The following is a 21182-nucleotide window of genomic DNA, read 5'->3' as shown; positions in this document are numbered from 1 at the left end:
ATTCCAATTCAAGTTGGGGGAAGGGATAACAAGGGAGGGGGCAGAGGTGAGGTGGGTGCTCTCACTGAATGCACACAGCGTGAGGCTGTTTGACACACCTTTTGGGTGTGGGAAATAACCACAGGAGGGATTCTACCTACCAAATCAATATTTTTACTTGATTGTTTATACCCTCACATTAACCTGAAATAATAAATTAACTCTTCAATTAAAAAAAATATATATAGTGTCCTTATAGTCTTTTTAGAAGTTAATTATAAGAAATCCAACACTCAGTAAATATCTCCCAGTTTTCTTCAGATGCTTTCCTTTCATATTACTTTTCCCTAGTTAAATTTTATTTTTCTATCTTATTCTTAATTTCATCTGGTAGTGGGGTCACTGATTTCACCCCTGTGCTCTCAGCAGTACCCCTAATTCCTTTTGTTGGATGGTTGTTCTTTCCTTCATGTTATTGTTGAGAAATAAGTTAGTTCTATGGACTATCAAAATGAAATATCAACTGTTTTTTAGGAAAAAATGAACTCTCTTGAAGGATTGCTTCTGTCTCACTATTTTTGAAGATAAGGCAAAGGCATAAAAACTGTGATTGGTAAGTTCTTGGCAGTTGTTTCCAAGACTTCTGTTACATATCTATGAAAATGTTTTAGCTTCATGCATGCCCATAGACGTGCAAGACAATTATAATCTAAAAAGGGGGCAGAAAGGCTAGAACCTTCGCCGCAGTGGAATCATGGGGATCAGGAGCATTACCTAACCACGTACCTGCCCCTTTGTCCGCTTCCCACCAATACTGTGGGAAACTTTACCTACTCTATCAACTTTGGTTTACCTGTGATTAAAATCAGAAATATATCCTTGGAACTTCCTCTCTTTTCATGCCACTTTTCCATGGCACTGCTCAAAAAGATAAGGTTTGCCTATAAAAGGTCCTTTTAGTGCCATCTGGTTGTGTGCGGAACCTGACGGAACTGCCACGGTGAGTCAGGAACACGATTCCAGGCCCAGTTTATCAGAATCTACCCATTTCCCCCAGGGCCATAACTGCACTTGAATTATGCCAATCTCTTAGAAATCTTTTAAGCCACACTCAATCATGTTTCCAACTCTGTGTAGATGCTGCTTCTCTGGACACTTTCACTGCTGCTGGGAGCAGTAGCAGGTAAGAAAAGATATTTATGTGGAGCTGAGAGAGACTTGCTACTTGGTGCTTTCCAGAAGGGCTATGATGGCTGGATTCAGCAACTGTGAGGACCAGGAATAAAGCAAGGGAGGTGCGTGACAAGGAGCATGGGACGTGGAATCTTAGACGCCCAGTTAAACATGAATTTCAGATAAACAACAAGTATTTTCCAAATATTTCAAACAATGAGTGTGTGAAATATTTATACTAAAGCATATGGATGGTTTATCTGAAATTCAAATTGATCTTTTATTTTTTAAATTTGGCAAACCTAGTCTCCCCTAATTTGTTAGGAGTTTGAACCCTGGTTCTACCACCTCCAGCTGCATTATCCTAAGCAAAACCCTTAACCCCTCGGTGCTTCAGGATCTTCCTCTGTGAAACAGAGATAATGATATTACTATTATTGTGAAATCTTTCATGCAATTATTGTGAGAATGAGGAAAGCACCTGGCATTGTAAGAAATGTAGCCCAATAGCTACTACCTCTTACTCCTACCACCACTTAGATTTATCCTCCCTGAGTAGGAGAGACAGTCTTCCTTCAAGTTGTTTCTATACAGGGTCCTATTCAAGACTAGAGTTGTGTTCAAACCGTGGATCTGTTTGCTGATCTTGAGGAGCTTTTTCACCAGACTGATGGCTTTCATCACAGCAAAGATAGACATACACAGTTTTAGCCTTTCCATGAAACTTAAGCTCTCCATTCAAAGCCCAAAGACAGACGGTGGCAATGAGGAATTGTCACTGAGGCCTGGGGACACAGAGTTGCTTTTTTCTAGAACACCAACAGCACAAAGAGGACATCTAGGTTTAGAGGCCAAAACGAGTCCCCAGATTGAGCCCTGGCAGAGGCACAAGGGGAGTGAGGTGACCCTAGGTGGTGGAAGTGAGGACCAGTGGCTGGTCTGTAACAGCACTGCTGTCTTTCCACAACTTTGTAAATATGTGGCTAGGCGGGGTTTTTAGAAGAGAAAATTTTGCCACTGAATGTGATTAAATCATATTTTTGCAGAAAATCTATTAAAAAGAGCTTTCTGGGGCAGTGCCTGTGGCTCAAAGGAGTAGGGGGCCGGCCCCATATGCCGGAGGTGGCGGATTCAAACCCGGCCTCAGCCAAAAAATGCAAGGAAAAAAAAAAAACCTTTCTGGTTTAAACTAATATCCTTGAAAACTTTCTGGTGAATTGCAGGAAAAGAAGTCTGCTTCCCACGACTCGGCTGCTTCAGTGATGATTCTCCATGGGCGGGAATCATAGAGAGACCCCTCAAAATCCTGCCCTGGGCTCCAAAAGATGTCAACACCCGCTTCCTCCTATACACCAATGAGAACCCAAACAACTTCCAGGTAAGGCCATCATGGTTTCCAGGGCTAAGTTCTATCTGTTTTCTGTAATAAGGGTACTGGATATTCAAATCTTCTGAAGAGGACAAATCAGACTGCAATTTGCATCTTTATAGACTTTCAGGGCAGTGAGTTTAAGTATTGTTTTATGTAAATTATTTCTGAAAGGCCCATTTACTTTGTCTTATTATTGTCCTACTACCATGGCCCCATTTAATAACTATACTGAATATGAGGAGATATCTTTGTATATAATATATAAATGCTCCAATATTATATATATGAAATCTTTCAATATTATGTTAAGATGTATCTCCATATTGGATAGATAGATGATAGATACATGTAGGTACACACACGGGCTTGCCTTCCACTGTGTAAAGACAAGATGTTCACCACCAACATTACAGGGAACATAGAACAACTGCACATGTGGGGTGACTGGCAAATAGTAACGTGATGAAGATTGTGAATAGTGTGGTTGTAACAGAAGTATCCTTACTTACCAGGATCCTAATACCAGCTGTTTTCTCTGACTTACCACCTCCCTCTATGTATACAGGGTTCTATTGGATCCTATAAGCAATAATGTGAAACTCTTCACTATTCACAACAGGAAGTTGTTGCAGATCCATCAATTATCAGTGACTCCAACTTTAAAACAGATAGAAAAACCCGCTTCATTATTCACGGATTCATAGACAAGGGAGAAGAAGGCTGGCTGGCTGACATATGCAAGGTGAGACGTGGTTATCTGGTAAGGCAGGCTTGTTTCCAGAGCGATAATTGCAGACAACCTGTAAGGCACCAGTGTGACCAATGCAGACAAACGCTGGTCACCACAGCACTGGAATATCCTCTCGCCCCTCTGGAGGTCCCAGAGGTGGTGGTGGGGTGGGGGCTCCTGGGATGATCAGGGCAGCTGGGTTGGCAGGCATTTGGTGGCTCCAGGCAGTGGTTATTTAATAACTAATACAGAGGTATTTCCAAATTTTAGCAACAGATGCTGCCATACTGATGCATACCAGCTGGGTGTAGACCCCTATTCCTTTTCATTACCTTTTACTTTCCATGTGAAAAGCTGAGTGATCTCATTTTAGCTGAACGAATTCTTTTCTTATGATTTCCACTTGCCACTCTTTGATCTCCTCTGGTAACAATACCTGGGAAAACTCTGTTGATTTTCATTTCTGGCTTCTGTTGTTTGAACAACAGTGATGCTATTTTCTTTAATTTGCCTTTGGCTAGGTGCCCTGTGGTAGTGAAGAATTAAAAGACAGAAAATTGAATAGAATAAATTATGCTAGTAACTACTAGTGCTTGAGGAACATTATTATTATTATTTCATTTGTTTGTGTATTTTTTCATGTATTGGTTTTCTTTGGCCAGACTTGGCATGAAGGGGTAGTCATTTCTTCAGAGGTATCAAGAAAAAAGGCACAAACTTCCTCCTAAACCCATTCAATTTCAAGCCTGTCCATGGCTCAGACCAATGGCTGAATGAGTGCGCTCCGGAGCATAGCTACTGATCACCCCAGAGGCCATTCTCTTCACCAGTTAAAAATAAGCAATAAAACCACAACTTGTCTTCCAGAATAATTTAAAGCTGATAATTACTGGGATGAGAGTAATACTAAATTTCTATGTAATAGTGAAGGGAAAAAATGTGATTCTTAGCTCAAAAGGAATATAGCTTTTATATATATGTATATCTTATATATATAAATAAATAATATATATCATATATATAGAATTGTATATATATAGAGATATATATAATTTTATATGTATATAAAATTTGTTCCCAAGATCCTGAAAGCATTTGTGTTCTTCTTCTATTTGGCTTGGATTTGACAAAACAGTAGCATTAAGATGGAGGGGAAAAGCAGATTAAACTAGATAGATAAATATCCTAGATTCCAGTCCTGACTCGGTCCTTAGCTAACCATGACATTAGCTAGCCTTATTGCTTCTTGGGATTTTTCCTTCTGTAAAATGAAAGGGTTGGCAATAATTTCTAAGATTGCTTCACTGTTCTTAAATTCTTTCTTTAAAAAGGTGGAGACATGTTCAAATGCTCACTCAAACAACATTCCTGCCAGAGCTACATCCATAAAACCATAATTAATCCCCCATCAAACCAGGTTGCAGTGGCTATCTGGTACATGGGTTTTTGTGTGAAATAACTTCTGTGGTGTAGAATGCAACACATTCATCCAAAAATTCTATTTAGTCTTTCTATCCAGGCAAAGCTTACTCTCTTCAATATGTTCATTCAGGTGTGCTAACATAGCCTTTCCTTCATTCAGCCAGTACCTCCTGAGCACCCACAATTTTCCACAAACCAGGGGCTAAAGGTCTAGCAGTAAACAAGACAGGCAGTGTGCTTAGGTACAGCCTCGTAAGGGACAGTGTAGTCTTAATGACATTTAGGATGACCCAATGAACAACCCATCGTACCTCATTTTATACATTTTTTTCTAGAATCCAATGTCTATGTATCTGTTTCAGTAGAAACCCCGAGATCACAGTTCCTTCCAGCCAAACCTCCAGCTTAGATCCAATGTTCAACTTTGGAGGGATTTCATATCCATAACAGATGAGAAGTTCATTGCCTTGGGAAAGTGACATGGTATTGTGTAGGTCAAGGAGAGAATTGATCCTAGCCTTCAAATATGCTAGTTAGTAACTGATGAAGACCCTACATCATTTTCCTACGTCTTGTGTCTCTTCCATCAGAAATTGTTCCAGGTGGAAAGCGTGAACTGCCTCTGCGTGGACTGGAAAAGTGGTTCCCGAACTGGGTACACGCAGGCCTCACAGAACATCCGGATTGTGGGGGCAGAAGTGGCTTATTTTGTTGAAGTTCTTCAGGTAACTTCCTCTGGGTTGCAAATGCACATTGCTCTCCAGTATCTCTTTCTGATCATATAGGTATGACCCTTGAGAAAAACGTCTCACTACCAAGCTTGGGCTTTGCCCTCGGTTGAAAAGAAAAATACAAAAATATCTAGTTTAACGCATTATTAACAACCCTGGTTATGTCGATACACTATTTTTTGTTTGCTCGTTTTTACTTTATTCAAACAGCTAGGTAGTTTGTTTCTATTGAATGTAGCCAGTGTTTGTTTTCATTGTACCAATTATTACTAAGTTAACTTGTATAACTAAGTACTTGTTAACCTCAAGATTAAACAAGTTTGTTTTTTTGAAGAGAAGCACAATGATACCAACTTAACCTGATTTGGTTACCAAAAAACATAGGAAATATTATACTTGAATGAACTTAAGTAATTGCCTTCACTGTTATTTCCTAATGCAGATAATTGCTTCATCATGTCTAGGTAACAACTCCTCATGTCTTCTGTCTGCATGGGAGATAAACAAAATCTTCTACCAGTTTAAATGATGTCTACCTAGTGACATCGCAACAGTTGTGATGTCATATAAAAGTATAGCATATTCAGTTATATATGACACATAAAACTTGATAATGACAATAAACAGATACATCACTGGTAGAGTAGACTATACTTTTAAATTGTTATTTTAGAGTGAACTCCTTCTACACATTTTTAAAAAATTAACTGTAAAGCAGCCTCAGTTGGGTCCTTCAGGAAGTATTGCAGAAGAAGACATTGTTATCAGAGGTGACAACTCCATGTATGTTATTGCCTCGGAAGCTTTTGGGTGAGATGTGGAAGTAAAAGACAGTGATACTGATGATCCTGACCCCTTGTAGGCTTAGGCTAACACGTGTCTTTGTGCCTTCGTTTTTAACAAAAAAGTTGTAAAAAGATTAAAAAGTTAACAATAGAAAAAAAAAGCTTATAGACAAAAGGTATCAACAGAATATTTTTGTACAAGTTTATAACGTGTTTGTGTTTTAAGCTGACATTCACAAAATGTCAAAAGGTTAAAAAAGTTAAAAATTGTACAAAAGTTACAGTAAGCTAAGGTATTATTGAAGAGAAACTATTTTTATGAATTGATTGTAGTCTAAGTGGACAGTGTTTATAAAGTCTACAGTAGCACACAGGGATGTCCGAGGCCTTCATATCCCCTTAGCACTGCCTCGCCAACTCACCCAGAGCAACTTCCAGTCAGAAAGCTCCAAGCATGGTAAGTAACAGGGGAGGTGTACCTTTTTGTCTCTCATTTAGTATTTTTACTGTACCTGTTCTATGCTCAGACGTGCCGACACAGACAGACAGGTACCATTGTGTTCTGGGTGCCCACAGTACTCAGCACAGGAATGTGCTGGACATGTTTGTAGCCTCAGAACAGAAGGCTACGCTGTGCCATCTAGGTTTCTGTAAATTTACTCTATGATGTTCGCACAGCAACAAAACTGCCTAAGAACTAATTTCTTAGAACACATCCCTGTTGTCAAGTGATGGATGCCTGCACTTGGAAACATTCTGAAAAGATTTTCTTTCCAACAGTCATCTTTTGGATATTCACCTTCCGACATCCATATCATTGGCCACAGCCTGGGTGCCCACGCTGCTGGGGAGGCCGGAAGGAGGCTCAATGGGACCATTGCACGCATCTCAGGTTGGTCAAAACAGTGAAGGGTGCCAGGCATGGTGGTGTGCCTGTAATCACAGCTACTCAGGAGGCTGAGGGAGGAAAATAAAATGAGCCCAGAAGTTCAAGGCCATTCTGGGCAACATAGAAAGACCTTGTTTTTTTTAAAAATAAAAAAAAATGCAGTGAAAACTATAATATTAGACTAAATGTAGCCTATATATGTTCTAAAAGGAAATAAATAATAAAAATTTGTGTAGCCCTGATGTGTACCTTTTCACATTTTCTGAATTGGGCCCCATAATCAGAAATTAGTATGTTCCAAAGCCTTGTGAATTGTTTACTGATACGAATCTCTGATCTACAGCACTCCATATGACATGTAACTATATTGCATGAACTAAAACATGAATTACGAGCATCTAGCAATCTTTTTTATATCTATTTACCCATTTTCAAGTTTTCACAAAGGACAAATTTCATGGCTACAATAAATATCATAAATAATGGGATAAACAGAATTAAACCCAAAGAGCTCAAATTTGTGCAATTAAGTAGAGTCTGCTTCAGTAACAATTGCTAATGAGCCTAAACCTCATTAAATACAACATTTAATATATGGGGTGGGGGTGGGGTGTCAGGCCGTCCTAGGCTACCAGTTCTACATGTTGCTAATTGGATTTAAAAAAAAATTCTTCTACAAACCCAATTGGCTGCATTTGACCAGTGGGTTCAAATGTTAGATATGCAGGTCCTAAAACAACCACATAAGCTTGTAAGGAAGATGTTGCCGTCCTGGACCCAAGAGGTGGCTGTGTCGGGGAATCACCACTTTCCTCTCTCCTCTTAGACTTCTGATCCTCACCGGATCATTCTCTGTCTAATACTGGGGATACGTTGGCGCTATTTGGAATGAGGGAAATCCATTGCCTCCCTGCTAATTTGCTGAAGAGGAATTCTACACAGATTTTTCTTTCCTCTAGGCTGTGAATTTTTACCACATGCTGCTCAGCCCTGCTGTGTGATGCAAGATTGTCTCTCTGTGACCAGGAAAGCCATGGTCCTTGCCGTCACGGGAGTCTACAGTCTAGTGGGGATGCTTTTAGCCTGAACAGCTTTAATCCAGTGTGTCTCAGAGTGTGGGTTTTTTTTTCTTTTAACTGCCTCTAATGACCAAGATTCTCCCAGTGATTACATATCCATAAGTAGAGACAATTTTGTTTTGTTGTGTTTTTTTATGATCCCAACCTGGAGGCAAATTCTTTCATTTGGGGAAAATTCACTGTAAAACAAACAGCAAACTAAAAGCAGGTTTTCTTTTGGAAAATAGATAAGGGGGACCAAATGGGATCGTTGGATGCATCACAGGTTGGTCAAAATAATGAAAGCTGCCAGGTGTGGTGCATCTTATCCCAGCTGCTCACAAGGCTTAGGCAGATGGATCGCTTGAGGCAAGGAGGGGGAGGCCAGGCTGTCTTTGCACGAATAATACATGATTATAGCCAATACTTGCGTTCAGGACAGTAAATGTAAGGAAGGAAGGTGATTATACACGAACACTGACAAATAATTAATGACACATCCTGTTTACTTCAGGGTTGGATCCAGCCGAACCTTGCTTTGAGGGCACACCTGAATTAGTCCGACTGGACCCCAGCGATGCCCAGTTTGTAGATGTAATTCATACAGATGCCGCTCCTGTAATCCCCAACATGGGTAAGTTCCTCAGCCTGTCCCCCTGGGAGGTTTATCGTGTCTCAAGACTAAACATTAACACAAACCTTCCTGTATTTTTAAAATTCTTCAGGATTTGGAATGAGTCAAACAGTGGGCCACCTGGATTTCTTTCCAAATGGAGGAATAGACATGCCCGGGTGTCAGAAGAACATTCTCTCTCAGATTGTTGACATAGATGGGATCTGGGAAGGTAAAACTAGAGTACTGAACTAGGTAAAAATAAAGGTAAAACTTTATGAGTACAAAGGTACATCTGGGGAGAAAGTTTGTATTTTGTTTTGTTAAACTTCCTAAATCCTTTGGAATTGTACAGTTCTCAGATCTTATATAACAAAAGACTTTTGTTGTATCCCTGAGATGTAGGTTTTCATTGGGAGAAACAGGAATACGGAGACAATGGGAAAGAAAGTGTATTTGCAGTCAGCTTTCCAAAGAACCCAGAAAATACTTTCCTAAGATACTCTTCTACCTATGTGGACCACTCTTTTCCATCTAAAGTTATTTTTCATTTTATTTAGCTATAATGCTTCCTAGGTTAGTCTTAAAGAGCACTTCTGTTTATATCACAAATCATTCATAAGTATACTTAAGTTATCTTTTTCTGTGACCTGCATGACTTGGCACTAATTAGATAAATCTATTCAACAAGTGTATCCTGATCATGACTTTAACTTGGAAAAATATACTGTCATTAATGTATGACCATGTCTGATTTTTAAGGAACTCGTGACTTTGTGGCCTGTAATCACTTAAGAAGCTACAAGTATTATGCTGATAGCATCATCAACCCTGATGGCTTTGCCGGGTTCTCCTGTGCCTCCTACAGTGTTTTCACTGCAGTAAGTAAATTGCACCTTCCAGTTAAAAATTTGGTGGCCATCACTCCTCATGACTGGTGTGGTTCCTTGTACATGACATCGTTCAATGTTTATACTTTCCCACTTATAGATCCTTTGAATCACAGATGTGTATTTCAATAGTGCTAAGTTTGAGGACTTTGGAGAAATGGGCTTGTCAACAGAAATGTCCCATGTCTACTTTTGTCTCTGGCATTTCTGCACTAGTGTATGGAAACTGAGCTATTTCTATAGGATGCTGGTGAGCGTGCAATAAATTTCTTAAGTTCTGAACTTTTGAACTGTATAATTATGGACATGTGGACATTTCTATGCAATCTCATCATTCCCAAGATTTTCTGAGTTTTCATCTTATTTGGTATACTCTTGGTATCTCAGTTGAGTTCTTATGTGTGATTCCAAATACGATATACCATTGTCTGTTGTTTTCTATGAAATTAGCTTTTCTTATTGCCATAAATTACTCAAGTCAAAATTCATAATTGATGCCATTTAATGAAGAAGATTTTCATTAACAAATGTGCCAGGTAAATTCACAACTACCAAGAAAATACACCTTGGTGATTAAGAGAGAATATTGGAATCCTGGCTTCACCACTAACTAGCTGAATGCAAAATACTTCTCTAAGGAAGTTTCATCACCTATATATATAAATAAAAATGGTAGACTCAACATATTTGATGGGAGGACTCAATGAAAACACATATGTTAATTGCTTAACCCAGAACCAAGAATATAAAAATTAGCATTCAACAAATTTAGCTATATTGGCAGAAACCCCCTGATATTTCTATGTTTTAATTTGTTTTTATCTTCTTCTCTGATACCCAACACTAGGTATGTTATAATGAGGAAAGAAATAAAGAAACAAACTAAAAATCTTTTGGTCTCATCCAGTTAAAACTTAGTCTGATGCAACATTCTTTTAAGTGATACTTAACACTTTTTCTAAAGTGCCCCATAACTATAATTCTATCACTTAGGGAGGCCCAGGAGGAACATGGCTTGAGGCCAGGAATTCAAGACCAGCCTGGGCAACATAATGACACCCCAGCTCTACAAAAAAGAGAAAAAAGTCTCAGTCTTGCAGGTTTTTCTCCTTTGGGAGTGTCTCAGCTTCTCTCCAAGTTAGTTCTGGAGCAGGTGGTCTTACTGTTGATGGTCAGTGTACATTCGCCAGATGGAATGATTTGGAGTCCCTTTCTTTAACCAGGGTGTGATGGTGCCTTTGGACTCTGATCAGGACCCCTGCCTGCCTTACTGATGGGAATGTGGCTGGCATTTGGAGATGAGGTCTGGGACTCAGCCACTCCCCTGCCTCCAGCAATTCTGTCAGAGGGCTTTGGCTATTTCTTCCTGGCTGGTTCAGTCTCCCCCTGGCTTTTATTCAGTACAGCCCCTGAGACCATGCTGAGCCCATTGTTGCCCATTCATCGAACCAGGAGTCCACCATTTGCCTGGACTGTGGAGGAGCCTCGCATCTCACAGTGGGAATTGAGATCCCAACTCTATGTTTGAGACAGAGCCTCAAGCTATCCCCCTGGGTAGAGTGCCATGGCATCACAGCTCACAGCAACCTCCAACTCCTGGGCTCAAGCGAGTCTCTTGCCTCAGCCTCCCAAGTAGCTGGGACCACAGGTGCCCGCCACAACGCCTGGCTATTTTTCTTTTTTTTGGTTGCAGCTGTCATTGTTGTTTTGGTGGTCCTGGGCTGGATTCAAACCCGCCACCTTAGGTGTATGTGGCTGACATCTTAGCCACTTGAGCCACGGGCACCAAGCCAGAATATTTTGAATTGCAACAACATATAGGGGGGAAAGTGGTGTATACTTAAAGCAAAGGGCATCCTTTGTTTGTTCATCATTTGTTTGTTTTCACCAGAACAAGTGCTTCCCCTGTCCAAGTGGGGGGTGCCCACAGATGGGCCATTATGCTGATAGATTTCCTGGGAGAACAAAGGAATTGGGCCAGAAATTTTATCTTAACACTGGTGATGCCAGTAATTTTGCCCGTAAGTTTCTATTTTCTTCTGAAATGCTATGTATTTTATCATGTCCAGTGAAAATGAGTGAAATTGCTTTTCTATATACAAGCTTTAAGCACCTCTCCCCAATGTAGAAAAATGCTCAATGCTTGGATCAAAGTAATCATGGCTAACTAGGGTAGTAGAACAGAGTTTGGAGCCTGCATTCTTAATGATATAAAACTAAAATTATCCACACTTGATTTGGGTGCTGAATTCAGAAGGCTTCCTCAGTGCCAGCCTCTTTGTGATAGTCAAAAGTTTCACTGGGCAAAATTCTGAGGTTTTATGCAAGCAGAAAGCAATCCAGGATCTCTCGAGACAGCAGTTCTGGGAATAGAAAGATATTGGCAGGTTCAAGAACTATTTAGGATTCTAGACTCCACGGGTGATGGAAGTTACAAGATGTGGGAATGGTGAAGCATCGGGACAGGCTCCAGGTTTCTTTTCTGGGTAACAGAGAAATAAAACTATTAGGATAGAAGTCAATAGGGCTAACTGTATGGTAAAGCTAAGGACAAATTTTATCCCCTCTTTGTCCTAGGCTCTAAATGGCAAAAATAGATAGTTCACTATTGGCTAGTACCAAGGGAACATTCTTTTGGTTTTCATAAATTAATATATTTCCAATGGCCAAAAAAAGAAAAATTGAGTCATAGAATTTTTAAAATAAATGTAGACTATTTAACCAAAAAAGATGACAATACCTTTAAATGTGGTCATCTATGGAAATAAACTGAAAAAATGTCACAGGCTACTATTTTATCACAGAATTTTTAAAAAATGCTGCACAGTTCTCACTACCCATGTTTATCCCCTGAATATTTAGGTAAAGGAATATGGATGACTATTTTACTAGAAAAATTACCAGTGTAATATAAAAAGTATTTAAAATTCAGCATAGAGGGTTTATCCTGTTTCAGTGTCTCTTCTCTACAAGGTGACATTTTTATAAAATTTTTCCCCTTGCAGGTTGGAGGTATAAGGTAGCTGTCACACTGTCTGGGAGAAGGGTTACAGGTCATGTGTTGGTTTCTTTGTTTGGAAATAAAGGAAACTCCAAGCAGTATGAAATTTTCCAGTGAGTAACCTATCACACTAAGCTTCTCACATGTTAGAACACTGTATGTCTCACACACGTTATGGACTTAAGAGCTTGTGTGTTCATTACTATATGTGAGTCAGTGACATTATGTGTAATAAAGAGGAAGAAATTTTGCCACACTTACATCTTAATACCATTCAGTTTGTAATTTTTTTCCTGCTATTTCCTGAGAAAACTACTAATGTTTACTTTGATGCTAGCATCTGACTCATTATAATCAGTAAATAATTATTTGGCCCACAAAACAGATGGTAAAAGGTAAAATAATAATGTTATCCTTTATTAAATTCTGCAAGGATTGTGAGGAAACATGTTTGAAGTTTGATTAAAGTAAAGATGAGGTCAAAGTAATAGGAGTCATGGATGGCAGAGGGACTACCACTGAGTTGACATACACGTCTGAATTGATTTAATATGTTAGAAAGACAAATGGCATACCCATCAGCTTAGCTGGAGATGCAATGTAAAGTGATTTTTAGAGACATGTATGTGTGTATGTACATGGATTTGTTCATTTATATATTTATACGTATATTTTAATATGCTCATGTATGTTTTCATTAACTCCTTTACTCCCAAGGGGCACTCTCAAACCAGATAGTACCCATTCCAATGAGTTTGACTCAGATGTGGAGGTTGGAGACCTGCAGAAGGTTAAATTTGTTTGGTATAACAGAGTGATCAACCCAACTCTACCCAGAGTGGGAGCGTCCAAGATTTCAGTGGAAACAAATGATGGAAAAGTGTAAGTGACGAAAATCCAAAGGGATTTCAAACATTTGAGTCTGTATTGATAATTCTGTCCCCACTAAAGATCTACTCTAAGTGAAGCCCCAGCCAGTGGCTCACCCTCTCCCCAGTCACAGTTGCTTCCCGGTGCCTTTTGTTCCTGTAGGAGAAAGTGTAGGACGTCAGGGACACACCTTTCATGGTTTTTAGATAAATGCTGTGTTGTCTGATACAAATTAAGTGTTAAGAGTGAGGATCTGGCTTCATGATGCTGGGCAGGCAGAACGTTTCATTTGGCAGCTGTGCCCTGTGCTCTGTGCGTGCTAACCATGTGCACCTCCCACCAAACTTCCTGAACTTGCCACTTAATTTGCAGGAACATATTTAACTTACAAAGAAACAGATGTAGGCTATCCTGTGTCATTAGTTTTCTTTTAGGGACACAGAACATAAAGGTCCAGGAGGTTAATCCTTGGTTCTAACCAGAACTGGAGTATGTGGGAGCCAAAGGATATTTATTACGGTAAACTACCAGAAAATGAACTAAGGATGATCCTGATAATACCCACGTTAAGCCAAGTATTTTAGAGTACTAATCCAGATTGTAAGGCAAGTACTGTGCTGCTTCTGGCACCATGTCATTTGGTCCTCACTTTAAATATAGAACACAAAAATGAAATGACAGAAAAGGATACACTTTTAGTCATTAGGAAAACACAAATTAAAACCACAATGAGATACCAATATAAACCTACTTAAATGGTTAAAATTAAAAAGATTGACAATACCAAGCATTTGTTGAGGAGATGAAGAATCTTGAACTCCCATACACTGCTAATAGGAATATAAAATGATACAACCAGTTTAGAAACCAGTTTGGTACTTTCCTAAAAAGCTAAACATACTCACACCTGTAATCCCAGCTCTTTGAGAGACTGGGATGGAAGGATCATTTAAGGCCAGGAATTCAAGACCTGCCTGGGCAGCATCAAGACCTGTCTCTATAAAAAATATTAGACAGGTGTGGTGGGACACACTTGTAATCCTAGCTGCCTAGGAGGCTGAGGCAAGAGAACCAGTTTGAGCCCAGAAGTTGAAAGTTTTAGTGAGCTATTATCATGATTACACTCCAACCTGGGCAATATAGCAAGATGCTGTATCAAAAAAAAGAAGAAATATCAGATATATACCTACCTATGAGTTGATTTAACTACTTCACTCCTACACATTTACCCAGGAGGCAAGAAAGCATTTGTGCATACAAAGATTTATACTGAATAGTCACAGCAGATTTTATTGTGATAGCCAAGAACTGGAAACAATAGAGGAGTGACTAAATAAACTGTGGTGCATCCGCACAAATGAATACTACTCAGCAGTACAAGGAATGACTAGAGGCACATGCAACAACGTGGATGGATGTCAAAATAATTGCACCGAGTAAGAAAACTAGCCTAAGGAGTACATGCATCTCTGATGCTGTTCAGATAAAATTCTAAACAATTCCATCCACTCTGGTGTTAGCAGACCAGTGATTGCCTGGGGGGAGGAAAGATGGAAGGGATGGGAAGAAGGAATTACAAACAGATAGGAAGATAATTTGGGGGTGATTGATATGCTTACAATTCTGACTTTGGTGATGGATTCCAAGTTGTACGTGTGCTGTGAGCAGGAGAAAAGCTAACTATGCAAAGGAAACCTGTGAGGTTTATTCTAGGTAAAAAAAGGCACAATAAAGCTGCTAAATAAAAATGTATACCCTATAAGGAAGGTGCTTCTATTATCCTTATTTTAGAAATAATTACCAGTTTGGAAGTTCTGGTTTCCAGAAGTTCTACGTGGGAAGTTTCAGTCCAGCAAGTTCTTAAGTATTACAAAACAAATTTTAATAATACATAGAGACTGGGTGCCCTTCATTTCTTTTGGGTTCTTCATTAATACTGGTGATAACTTTTAACTTCCTACTTGTGATGCTTTCTTCCAGTCATCAGAACACAGGGGAAATGAACGTGAAAGGACAAAGGTCATTTTCTGAGCACAATCTGTGTTTAGATGCTTTAAGTATACTAAGATACTTCATAAAAGAAAATTATCTCCAAAGCACCCCAAATAATATTCAATCTGAATGAGAAAAACTAGTTAATTATTTTCAAATTTCAAATTAAAGAAGAAGGGTTAGCCAACATAACAAGAGCACCGTAGAATTTTTTACTGGTTGTCATGTTGGTGACTCTCCCTCATTCACATCGGTAGCCACATGCCACATGCAGTGTTGCTGACAGCCCTTCCTGTTCTTCGGGCTACCTATGGACAGCTCCTCTCTCAGCTATTATACAAGCATAAACAAAATTGAAAAGGAAATTTCAGCTCTTTACACAGACAAGGTCTTCCTTGGCCTTTGTCCAGTCTCAGACACAGGGTGAGCCCCTTGCTCAGACTGAGGAGAAAGCAGAGGCTGTCCCTATGCGTGCCCAGGACCGCAGATGTGTGCCAGGAAGAGGTGACTTTTATTGGTTTTGCTCCACAGGTTCAACTTCTGCAGTCTGGAAACCGTGCGGGAGGATGTTCTACTCACCCTCTCCCCATGTTAGGACGCTGCTGTCATTTGACCACTGAAACGTACTGCTAATAAAATGTGGCAGTGATGAAATACGTTCTTTTGTCATCATTGTCCAATATCCAATAAATCTTTTGATTAATAAGAGTCCAGATTTGAGGGTAGGTCTGAAGAATCACAAATGACTGTTGAATTTTGCTACAAATCTGAGCTAGGAAATATCATGTCCATTATTAACATTGCTGATGTCACTCTGATCACATAAGCAGACTTCCAAGTCCAAAATGATCCTCTCTTGGTAGACCCAGGAAGAAAAGTACCAACTGCTGCCACTTTTTCCATCATTTAAGTTCTGTGCCTGCTCCTAATCGGATATTGCAGGAGACACACAAGGAAGAAAGGACTGGACAGGTCCGATGCTTCCTAAGTGTCCTAACTCTTCCCAGTGGGGTCCTCCAGACCACTCACCTCCCTGCAACATCTTTGATCTTTCCAAAGCACAGGCCAATTTCTTTAAGTGTTTCTCCTGCACTCTCTCCAAGAATCTTTATAGTTTCATGTCTTAAGTTTAAACCTTTAATCCAGTGAGGGTCAATTTTTATTAATGGTGAAAGGTGTGGGTCCAGTTTCAGTCTTCTATAAGTCGCCAGCCAATTCCCCCAGCACTATTTGTTAAATAGGTAATCTTTCCCCCAATTTATATTTTTGATGGGCTTATCAAAGATCAAATGATGATAAGTGTCTGGGTTCATCTCTTGGCTCTCAATTCTGTTCCATATATCTCCCTCTGTATTTTTGTGCTAGTATGATGCTGTTTTGATCACTATAGATTTATAGTATAGTTTGGAGTCTGGTACATGAATCCTCCTGATTTGTTTTTATTTCTAAGTAATGTCTTGGCTATTTGAGGTGTTTCTGATTCCATATAAAATGAAGTACTATTTTTTCCAGATCTTTAAAGTATAATGGTGGTGTTTTGATAGGGATTATATTAAATTTATAAATTGCTTTGGTTAATATGGACATTTTAACAGTGTTGATTCTTCCCAGCCATAAGCATGGTGTGTTTTTCCATTTGTTAACATCTTCAGCTATTTCTTTTCTGAGAGTTACATAATTCTCTTTATAGAGATCTGTCATATCCTTTGTTAGGTAAATTCCCAAATATTTCATCTTCTTCGGCACAACCGTAAAAGGAATAGAGTCCTTGACTGTTTTTTCATCTTGACGATTATTGGTATATATAAAAGCTACTGATTTGTGAATATTGATTTTGTATCCTGAGATGCTACTATATTCCCTGATCACTTCTAAGAGTTTTGTAGTTGAGTCCCTGGGGTTTTCCAGGCATAACATCATATCATCTGCAAAGAGTGAAAGTTTGATCTCCTCTGACCCTATTTGTACACACTTGATCTCCTTCTCTTGCCGGATTGTTGTGGCTAAGACTTCCATTACAGTGTTAAAAAGCAGTGGAGACAAGGGGCAACTTTGCCTGGTTCCTGATATGAGTGGAAATGTTTTCAATTTTACTTCATTCAATGTGATATTGGCTGTGGGTTTGCTGTAGAGCCTCTATCAGTTTAAGAAAAGTTTCTTCTCATTCTCCCACTGGTCCTCAGAACAGAATCCACATTCCTTAGTGAGCCTTGCCAGGTTCCTCTTGGTCTAGTTGTCACTTTGGGCACTAGCCTGATTTCTCTCCCTGCTCCTTCTGGAACTCTCCAGGCTGGCCCTTTCTCCTACGATGGCCCTGAGAACGCTGATGCTGCTGGATGTTGGCACAAACTCTTTTCCCTCTTGGGATGATCTTTTCCCTGTCTTCCTGTCTGGGTAACTTCTATTGGTTCTTAACTCTCAGTATAGACATCACCTCTTCCAGGAAGGCTTTCCTCACCTCCAGCACTAATATGCAATTTGGGGCTCCTCTACTCTAATCCCACTGCACCCAGGACCTCTCCTATCTCAACACTTGCTCTTCATCTGGTAATTGCTGGCTCCCTTCTCTGCATATCTGATTTGTTAACTCCTTAAGGGGTTTCCATGTCGCACATGCCTGGTACACACCTTCCCTATACTAGAACAGCAAATGATTATTTTTTTAATAATCATCACATTACTGGAAACCATGAATGAACACACTAGCATCAGATATTTAAAATCGGTTCCCGTCCAAACAATAATATTCTAAAAGAAAACCTGTGTTAGGTTTTAAAAGGTGAGAGGAGAATTTCCCAGAGGACCTGGTGGGAAGGGCAATCTGAGAGAAGGAACTGCATAGGCAAAGGCTCAAGCATATGAAAACATGAAAAACTGGAGAGACCATTCAGTCTGTGTTTTACCAAAATATATGCAAGTTGATCAACACATGAAGACTTATTCATGTTTATTAACTAAGATTTTTTTCACTTGCATGAACCAAAACCCCCAACTCAAACTGGCTCTGGTTTGTGTGATTAGAAGTTCAGAGATGGGGAATCTTCAAGTTTTGTTCATCTGGCTACTCAGTGACCTCTTCAAGAGCCACTTTCTTTCTGTTTCCTTGCTGTGATATCTATACCGTTTATTTTATGCCAAGGCTGGTTCCCCTTCCAGTTGAAGGATGTCCATCTACAACAATTCAGGCTAAAGAACTTTACTTTCATAGACAATAAGAAAGAGAAATTGGATCATCTTTCCTGTTTTTCTTTTTCTCACAAAACTTTTGAGATTCACTCTGACTGACTTATGGCTAGGGAAGTGGAATTGGCTTAGCAAAGTCAGGGCATCCTCCATGTACATGAACTATGTGAAGGAAAAATGAAGATCAAAATGAAACAGAAGATAAAGGATGACTTCTGGGTCATCCTTGAACCTGGAAGGATGTACTTACTATTAATTGAAATGGAGAATGCTTTAAGAGGAACTGGTTCGAGGAGGAAAGTCAGAAGGTCAGTTTTAGCCATGTCAAATTTGAGAGTTTCATCAGACATCAGATTGGCCTTGGCAAGCAGCCAGTGGGATCCATGAGCACAGAGCTGAGGGCAGAGGTCTGGGTTAGACATACAAACTTTGGCATCTTCAGTACATAGATGGCATTTTTTAAAACACTCTATTTCTCTGCAAAGAAATTAGCACGGTGCTTACCATATGAGTGCTTAGTAAAATGTTCATAATCATAACTAAACCAGGCCATCTTCATGAAACTTTCATAAGTATTAAAGATAATGACAAATAAAGAATAATAAAAATCAATGAATAGAGTTAAGTGCAAATTTACTCAAGATGCAAAAAAGTTTAAATTAATTTCATTTTAAAAATACATTTCTTAAAAATTCCTTTCTTAAGGATGTTCATTTAAAGATATTTGCATGTGGTTTAATTGTTTGAAATGAATGGCTTAATTGAATTATTTACCTATTTATGAACCTAGTAAAATTTTTGAAAAAATTGTGTTTAAAGCTCCAATTCAATTTTTTTCTTCCATTTAGAAATGAGCACTATGTCAGTTTCAAAGGATTCTGATAGTATTCAGAAAACATGAATGTGAAATGTTGCTAGTGATGATGCCACAAAATTGATGAACTCATTGATTCAATAAGTACTTAGAGAGTGTTGACCATGTGCCATACACTAGTCTAGGTATTGGAGAGCTAAAGTTGAAAATATAGACATTATTCCTACCCTTATGGAGTTTTTTCTCTCATTTAATGTTTCTCAAAGTGAGGTCAATCAAATAAAAGACAGATAATGACTCAGTTAGCTAGTGCTGCATAACAAATCACCCAAAACTCAGTGACTAAAAAAATAAGCATTTGTTATATTGTTCTGTGGGTCAACTAAGCAATTAAGAAGCTGATTTGGACCAGGTCTGGCAGATCTGGCTGATCTTGCTTGTTCTCATTCTTATATCCATGTTCAGCTGCCAGGTTGGCAGATGGCTGGCTGGCTGACTATCCGCCACATGATTTCTCATCCATCAGCAGACTAGCCTGTGAATTGAACTTTGACCCCCAGGGGTTCAGAGGAAATGAATGTAAACAGGAAGTTCTCCTGAGGCCTAGACCCCAAAGTAGCAAAGTGTCACTTTTACTATATTATACTGGACAAAGCAAGTCAAGAGAAAGCCCAAATTCAAGAATGGACAAATTGATTCTACCTCTTCAGGAAGAGAACCTAAAAAAAAGTTATATTGCAAGTAAAATATAGATATGAGTAGGGAACTGGGACCATTTTTGTAATCAATCTATATGGCTTGTTAGTTTTAGTATAGAAAATGATGAAAATATTTTGTTCACTTGTACGTGACAAATTTGAATTGTAAAATTTCCAAATATTTCCATAGAAATCCCTTTCCCTTTTTAATAATTGTTATAATATGTGGTGTAGGTCATCCTTGACATAATGCCTCAGCACCATTTCCTTGCCAAACAACAATTCTTGTGGTCAATGTATTTTCCCATCGTGTGTGTAGTTGTTCACACTCACATGTTAAATACACATTTTATATTGTTCCTATTCTGAGTAATACTCTCATTTTGGGACTGTAAAAAAAAAATGGAACAGGGCAGCGCCTATGGCTCAAGGAGTAGGGTGACAGCCCCATATGCCAGAGGTGGTGGGTTCAAACCCAGCCCTGGCCAAAACAAACAAACAAACAAACAAAAAAACAATAGATTAAAGTTCATTGAAGCAAAATAGTATCTATAACACAAATACAATAATTTAAAATAAGCTCATAACCAAAATACTGGACAGGACTGAAACGAGAATCCCCCATATGCATCTTTACATCTTGAAACAAGTAACAAAGGTGATGGTCCTGAATGGGTGCACAGTGACAATCAGCAAAACTTGGTTTACGCCAAGTCGACATTAATTTGTCCAGACCAGTGTCCTGTAAACTACGACTAGTCTGCACTGATTTTCTTCATGAATATTTGTCCAAAGTGAAGTTGATAATATTCCTATATTGTTAAAATTATCAAATAATATAAAATAAATAAAGATAAATAAATAAATGGTCTTTTATTTATATATATATGTTTTGGTGTTAAAGGCAACAAATAGGTTCGGCGCCTGTGGCTTATGTGGCTAAGGCGCCAGCCACATACACCTAAGGTGGCGGGTTCGAATC

The 21182-nt window shown here is 39.0% G+C and overlaps 1 protein-coding gene across 2 annotated transcripts; it reads left to right on the top strand.

Moving 5' to 3' along the window:
- The first annotated feature begins 950 nt into the window (after window positions 1–950).
- Window positions 951–16156, top strand: PNLIP (pancreatic lipase). 2 transcript variants are annotated; one of them, XM_003787141.2, is made up of 13 exons: window positions 951–979; window positions 1117–1162; window positions 2376–2530; window positions 3144–3266; window positions 5267–5401; window positions 6973–7084; window positions 8654–8773; window positions 8865–8984; window positions 9515–9633; window positions 11534–11663; window positions 12648–12756; window positions 13361–13525; window positions 16037–16156. In XM_003787141.2, the coding sequence occupies exons 2-13, from the start codon at window positions 1117–1119 to the stop codon at window positions 16098–16100; spliced, it is 1398 nt and encodes a 465-aa protein (XP_003787189.1). In that variant the 5' UTR covers window positions 951–979; the 3' UTR covers window positions 16101–16156. The 2 variants fall into 2 exon arrangements, with proteins under 2 accessions (XP_003787189.1, XP_012659060.1); XM_012803606.1 differs by lacking the exon at window positions 951–979 and having other exon boundaries at window positions 2376–2558; window positions 3148–3266; window positions 16037–16100.
- Window positions 16157–21182: the final 5026 nt, after the last annotated feature.

This window comes from Otolemur garnettii, unplaced genomic scaffold, assembly GCF_000181295.1.
Source record: "Otolemur garnettii isolate 467f Iridium unplaced genomic scaffold, OtoGar3 scaffold00021, whole genome shotgun sequence".
Lineage (NCBI taxonomy): Eukaryota > Metazoa > Chordata > Mammalia > Primates > Galagidae > Otolemur > Otolemur garnettii.
This window is presented reverse-complemented; position numbering and strand designations above follow the sequence as displayed.

Coding starts and splice junctions, on each gene's coding strand:
- PNLIP (XM_012803606.1), top strand. CDS start 1,117: ATGCTGCTTCTCTGGACACTTTCACTGCTGCTGGGAGCAGTAGCAG. Junction 3,267..5,266: donor GGCTGGCTGACATATGCAAG/GTGAGACGTGGT, acceptor CTCTTCCATCAG/AAATTGTTCCAGGTGGAAAG. Junction 13,526..16,036: donor GAAACAAATGATGGAAAAGT/GTAAGTGACGAA, acceptor TTTGCTCCACAG/GTTCAACTTCTGCAGTCTGG.